We start from the raw sequence: 7,083 nt of genomic DNA, 5'->3' as shown, positions 1-7,083 counted from the left end.
AGGGGATCCATACTGCAGGTGCTTTACTAAAAAGGGCACAACTTAAATGACATTATGCAGCACAATGGATAACCGAGAACTTGAAGAAGAGTTTGGATTTCATATTCCGCTTTATCACTACCCTAAGGAGTCTCATGGGACGCGGGTGGTGCTGTAGGTTAAACCACATAGCCTAGGACATGCTGATCAGAAGGTCAGTAGTTTGAATCCCCACGACGGGGTGAGCTCCCGTTGCTCGGTCCCTGCTCCTGCTAAACTAGCAGTTCAAAAGCACGTCAAGTGCAAGTAGATAAATCGATACCGCTCCGGTGGGAAGGTAAACAGCGTTTCCATGTGCTGCTCTGGTTTGCCAGAAGCGGCTTAGTCATGATGTCCACATGACCTGGAAGTTGTATGCTGGCTCCCTCGGCCAATAAAGCGAGATGAGCGCCGCAACCCCAGAGTTGGTCACGACTGGACCTAATGGTCAGGGGTCCCTTTACCTTTAGGGAGTCTCAAAGCGGCTAACAATCTCCTTTCCCTTCCTCCCCCACAACAAACACTCTGTGAGGTGAGTGGGGCTGAGAGACTTCAAAGGAGTGTGGCTAGCCCAAGGTCACCCAGCAGCTGCATGTGGAGGAGTGGGGAAGTGAACCCGGTTCACCAGATTACGAGTCTACCACTCTTAACCACTACACCACACTGGCTCTCACTCTTGGTGGTGTTGACCCTTCATTGCCAGCAGCACCCTTGCTGCTGGGGGACTGTGCACCCTGATGATCCACGGCATCAAAAGCGCTTTTATGCAAACCAGTGCATTAAACAGTGGGAACTAAGCCCGAGTGTTCCAGCCCATACTGAAGTAATGGGACGCATGCAAACAGTCCAAAACTAGAAGCATTTTCTTGCTGTAAACACAGCACTGAAGAGCTGAGTGCCAACAGACAGACAGTGATCACAGTCATGGCCCAAAGTGGCAGCGTGCAGTGTTTTCTCAGAAGTCAATTTACAGAATACCCTCCCCCTCCCCCACAAAAAACAGGAGTTTAAAGAAAAAGAAATAAATTCTAGCTAGGTAGCCTAGGGCCAAAGATTTAACCAACTGCTATAGCCCACAATCCACCACGGGTGTAATAATTACATTGACAGTACATGCATATTCGCAGCAAATAACTCCGTGTTCTGTGCACAGCTCATAACAGACACATGGGTGCAAATTCACTTTGTCTAGTGCAAGAGGTACTTCCTTGGAAGTGGTGGCCTTAGTTATTGTTGTGGCAAGTGGTTGCCAAACATTCTCCAGTGTAAAAGACAGGTGGGACGAACAGGCGCTTTCTCCCAGTTCTTTATGGCAATGAGTTTCTGAATTCTCTTTGAGGCCATTGGCCAAGCAGAGCAAGCATGCATGGAATAAGTGGCGTCTTGCAATGTGACTTGTGGTCTTTCGAGAAAGTGGCTTGCAATTCCCTTCCTTCCTGGGTTGCTTAATTGCAAGTCCTCTTTTATCCGTGAGCAGAACTTGTCAGTTATCGGTTGCTTTCGACATTTCGCCCTGCTACACTGTTGTTTTCTCTGAAGCTCTTCCACCAAAAGGCACTTTTGGATCGGTGCAGACTTGGCAAAAACATCCCATGCAACCACAATCGATTCAGCAGATCTCCAGAGAACCCTGTTTTTGCTTTTTGTGTTCTTAAATCCAACATATGCTGGATCCTTATGTCCAAGTCTCCATGGGCACCATTGATTCTTTTGTCCCGACAGAGGGAAGCAAATTCTCTTCTTGCAGGAAACCAAAGGGGAACTGAACTAAAAACCCATGGATCTTTTTGAGTTCTTCTGCTGCTTTGGCAGGATTTTCGCAAGCGAGCTTCGGCTTAGTGATGTACTCCCGTAACTTGGCCAAGCTAGTTACTTCGTCATTGGGAAGGCTTCGGAAAACCTAATTCAAGAGATGGATGAAGAAAAGGAATGTGAGCACAGAAGTCTTTCCAAAGGCCCATCTACACCAGAGACTTATTCAAGGGGCTTAATGGGCACCACCTCTCCCCACGGAACTGCAGGTCTGTGCCAAGGTCTAGGGATCTCAAACAGACAACTGAAATCTGTCAGTTTTGGTTTTTCTCCTTTCCCCAAACATATGTTCAGTTCTCCATATTTACATATCAGTTTGCAAATGTTTTCCCTCACCTCGTAAAATAACACAGCATTTAGTATGGTTTTCTCCTAATATACATGTTTGGCTTAATATATATACTTTTGCAAAGCCGTTTCCCCCAACGCAATGCATTTTGTATGCTATTTTCACAAACATAAGCCTTTGTATGCATACTTTATCCAAGTATGTGTACTTCTGTACATGCTTCTTGGCTGGAGAACTGCGCTGCACAATTCAGAGAAGTATAAATTTCAAAGGATAGCTGTGTTTGGTTCACATATTCTTTTGGAAAGCGCAATTATATATGCTTGCCTTTTAATGTGAACTGAACTGCATTTCTCCCCCCTCTCTAGTACTCACATCAAACTACAGTTCCCAAGATTCTTTGGGGGAATCCATGTTAAAGTTCATACTCACATTTTGACTGATTATAAGTTACTCGTCCATTCCACTACAGAGGAAAACCTGAAATGTACCCCTGGGTTTCTGCAACTATTTTCCAGACAAAACTGAAAACTACCAAACTCTGCTAAATCTAACAGCAGATAAGGGCACAGAGCCCAGCTTCTTGGGGCTCAATGCCCCCAAAGCGGTTACTCTGCCCCTCAGAGTATCTTGTGGAAGGTTCTAGAAGAATTGCCCCTCCTTTAAATGCCCCACCCACAAAGCGAGGGCGCTCTCTATTCTCCTTCATAACATTCACGAAGGAAGAGTGGAACGCAGGAGTAAATATATCACCTTATCATATATAGTGGCGTTGCGTGCAGCCGTTGCAACCCACACTTCCTTGAAGAATTTGTCGCAGACAGGATCCTGGATATCATTAGGGTCTGTTGAACTGCCAAGGACAACTCTGAGATTTGGGGGAAGATGAAAAAAGAATGGTATGGGAATTATACACTATTGGAGACATAAAGAATTATGCCCAAACCTCACCACACGAACGCCTGATTCAGATATCCAAACAAATGGAAGTTTGCCCACTTCCTTACTTCTTTGTGCTTTGCCGGTCAGCGGCAACCATTTTCGGGCAGAAATCATGTAGGGAGAGAGGGAGGGAGATGGACAAATCAGTTTTTCCTTTGTCTCTCTTTTACTAGTTGGCTGCAGCCATTTCAGGAAGAAACCATGGAGGGTCAGCGGGGAGAGACTGAACAAATCACAGATTAGAAATGTTCCCATAGGAATCAATGGAAATTGTGGACTCGTTAAGTGAACAGTCGCTTAATGAATGATCTCCTGGGAACGCACTGTGTTTGGTAAGCAGGACCTGTATGTATTTACTACTGGGCAAACATGGATAGGATTGCACTCCAAACCTCCTATTATGAAGCAATTTATTTTTTCCTTCTTCTTAAGTTGGGTTGCAGCCCTACTCTTAACAAAGCAGCTCTGGGCTGCGGTGGTACCTGAAGCACTGAAGGCGGAGAGACTGAGCAAACCGCCCCGCTTTGTAGCCTTCTCCGTCCATCACTGAAGGAAGGGTGTCTGTATCCTGCACGATGACGGCCATTTCGCTGTCTCGCTTGCCCAGCATACTGCGGTCGTTGATGTTAGCAGAGCCTATGGATGACATTGGGAGGGAGAAAGGAAGAGACACAGAAACATGGTTTGTGTAAGTTAATGTTTTAAAGTGGCTCAAAAGGACCACCTGGCAATTGACCAAACAAAGGACGCTCATATTTCAGATTGCACTGCAGCACAGATTACGAGACCTATAATAATAATTCAATTTATATCCCAGCGCAGCCTCTGTAGGATGCTTCGTCTTCACAGAACATATTTGTTGTTGGATTGAGAACAGGATAAGCACTGGCAATAAGTTACCCCTCTTTGTGCTTGTCAAGAGACAGGCACGGAAGTGCTTGCAAAAAGGTTTCTTTTAAAACAATGTTTCCCAAACTTGGCTGTTTTTGGACTACAATTCCCATCATCCCTGACCCCTGGTCCTGCTAGCTAGGGATGATGGGTGTTGTAGTCCAAAAAACAGGCCTAAGTTTTGAAACCTACAAAGGTTGTGATGTGGATCCTAATTTACAGAACAGAGTCCTCCATCTGGTCCTAGTGCAGTTTAAAAGAATCCCCAAAAAGGAAGAGCGGCAGGGAACCTGAAGCCACCCATCACTAGTAGGCACACAGGTCACCTGGCCATAGTCTTCTTCACTACAGCAAGATGCATAGTGAAATAAGGTAAAGGAACCCCTGACCATTAGGTCCAGTCGTGGCCAACTCTGGGGTTGCGGTGCTCATCTCGCTTTATTGGCTGAGGGAGCCTGCGTACAGCTTCCAGGTCATGTGGCCAGCATGACTAATGCCGTTTACCTTCCCGCCGGAGCAGTACCTATTTATCAACGTGCACTTTGAAGTGCTTTCGAACTGCTTGGTGGGCAGGAGCTGGGACCAAACAATGGGCGCTCACCCCGTTGCAGGGATTCGAACCACCGACCTTCTGATCGGCAAGTCCTAAGCTCTGAGGTTTTACCCACAGTGCCCACTGCGTCCCGTGGAAATTACAATAATCGTTGCTAAATGTGCATGTGTATATGAGCTTATGCAAATTGCTAACTGTTTCTTTAAAAACACCTCTTTTTATGTAAGTGGTCACCCAAGACCCCCTTCTATATGCTGTGTCTCATTCCTGGTCTCCAGACATCTGTTTACCAACCAAAGAACTAACGAATACCTGCAAAATCTGTTTTGATGGGCAACAATGCCTCCATCGCACTACCTTCAGCTTTTATTAAAACTATCCACGGGGCCACATAACCAGCTGAAAACTCTTCCTTTTACCAGCAGGCAACAGAGCAGGGGAGGCTGAATTACCTCTGCTGATTTGTGCAAACTCTGAAGGCGACCAGTATAAATGCCTTGTGAACATTACCCACAATTGGAGCAACGGGGGCTCTGGACATGAAGATCTGTTACGGCAGCCTTGATGTCAAAGGCAGCTCCTAGCATCAAGAATCAAAACCCCATAAAAACAGCCAATGGCACAATGGGGAGAAGAAGAAGCAGGAGAGCAGGAAAAGAGGAAGACATACCACATGCTTCATAAACTCCAGCATATGAGAGGTTAAACAATTCTCAATCCAAATGAAGAAGAAAAAAGTCTGGAGCTTAATTTCTCCAGCAGCTCCAAGCTGTTTCTGCAGAGCGATGCAACTACACTGTAAGACCGAAATGTCTGCTAGGTAGGAAAAAAAAATTGCCTAAAGCGGAACATGGGAAATGTTGTGGTAGCTGTCAATGTTGCTGCTTTTTGTGAGGCCAGCAGCCCAGTGTCACAGGGATCTATTCATCCATCCCAGGGACAAGGAAGTAGTGTTTGCTTCATCTGAGAAGCTTATAGACAGGATACGCACCAACTGGAAACAAGGCAAGGATGCCTGCCCCAAAACATTTGCAGACACAAACAGGATTGAAAACGTGTCACGTATGACTGCCCTGATAGCATCGTGAACACAAAACATCATGAACGCACAATAAAATAGAGATATGCAGGGGCCCTGGAAAGTAACTATTTCCAGTCCTTTAAAAATAACTAACAAGACACAGGAGGCTGCAATAAGAAAGGGGAGGTGCAGGTTAACACTTTGCCTATTTCCATACTAAAAACTGAACCCTCCCTTCAGCTATATGGTTTTTTTTAAAATCCACAGAGGAAAAGCCAAAACATATATTCCCTGCAGGTGAAAAAGTAGGGATTTTGAGCAAAATACGCTTAGAGGAAAAAAGGTTCAAAGCTTTGCCCCAGTCTTCAAACCATTCTTGTCATATCACTGTGTCACTGATCAAATCCAAGGTTTTTGTGTGTGGATGTTTTTAATTAAAATAACTGAACTCTGTGTGTGTGTGTGTGTCTCCTGTGCAAAGTCTAGTTTGGTTCTGACTCAGCCTTGGTTACCTGCTGCAATATTTTAGCCTCATTCACCTCCTTGGGTTACACAGCATTGCAAGATCAGGAAATTATGGTGTTTTAAGGCAAAAAAATCCATGAAACCCACCTCCATGATGAGACTCCCCCCCCCCAAAGACTTTAGCTTTCTCTCTAAAGTTAAAGGGCCCCTGACAGTTAAGTCCAGTCATGAACGACTCTGGGGTTGCAGTGCTCATCTCGCTTTACTGGCCGAGGGAGCCAATGTTTGTCCGCAGTTTTTCCGGCTCATGTGGCCAGCATGACTAAGCCACTTCTGGCGAAACCAGAACAGTGCACGGAAATGCTGTTCATCTTCCCGCCGGAGCGGTACCTATTTATCTACTTGCACTTTGACGTGCTTTCAAACTGCTAGCTTGGCAGGAGCAGGGACTGAGCAACGGGGGCTCACCCCGTCACGGGGATTCGAACCGTTGACCTTCCAATTGGCAAGCCCAAGGCTCAGTGGTTTACACCACAGCGCCACCCACGTCCCAGCCTTCTCTTTAATGTTACTCAAAAACTTTTATTTGAGGGAAGCCTTTTCAGCTCCACTTAATGCCAGCCATGTAAGAAACACCTTCCAGAGGTGTGTCTTCCTTTGCTTCAGTGGATGATTTGTTTACAACTATCCAGGTGTTCTCATTGAGGTTGTGCTAATGTGCTGCACATCACTCTGGGTAGTTTTCATTAAAATTGAGAAACATTTAAGTAATACAATAAGCAAGCTACTCTGTGTCAGGAGTGTGTGCAGGAGCCAGGCCCTGTGACCAGTAGGGCTTTGCAGGACTGGGGCCTTCATAAGTTTGTTCTGGAGAGGCAAGGTGCAGCTGCACAGGTGAGGCCGCTTGGTAACTCACTGCACCCGGTGGCAAGAGCCGGGAAGGGATATAAGGTCAGCATTTTGCTTTGGCTCTTTGCCACAGCAACACATTTCCTGCCTTGCTGCGTTTGGCTCCTTGCTTCCTGATCCTTGGACCTCGGCTCCTTGACTCCTTGCTTCTCGATCCTCAGACCCTTGACTTTGTGATTCCTT

General features: G+C 46.0%; 1 protein-coding gene across 2 annotated transcripts in view; it reads right to left on the bottom strand.

Moving 5' to 3' along the window:
* Window positions 1–569: 569 nt before the first annotated feature.
* The window catches only part of PLD1 (phospholipase D1), a 130,814-nt gene continuing 124,300 nt past the window's right edge, over window positions 570–7,083 (bottom strand). For both annotated transcript variants that reach the window (XM_081910830.1, XM_081910829.1), the window contains exons 24-26: window positions 3,544–3,697; window positions 2,873–2,987; window positions 570–1,918 (exon numbers count right to left, since the gene is read on the bottom strand). In XM_081910830.1, the coding sequence (XP_081766956.1) occupies window positions 1,694–1,918; window positions 2,873–2,987; window positions 3,544–3,697 (494 nt within the window). In that variant the 3' untranslated portion in view covers window positions 570–1,693. The remainder of the gene's footprint in view (window positions 1,919–2,872; window positions 2,988–3,543; window positions 3,698–7,083) is intronic.

This window comes from Podarcis melisellensis, assembly GCF_964234715.1.
Source record: "Podarcis melisellensis genome assembly, chromosome: 5".
Lineage (NCBI taxonomy): Eukaryota > Metazoa > Chordata > Lepidosauria > Squamata > Lacertidae > Podarcis > Podarcis melisellensis.
Note: the sequence above shows the minus strand (reverse complement) of the source record. Positions and strands in the feature narration are given on the sequence as shown.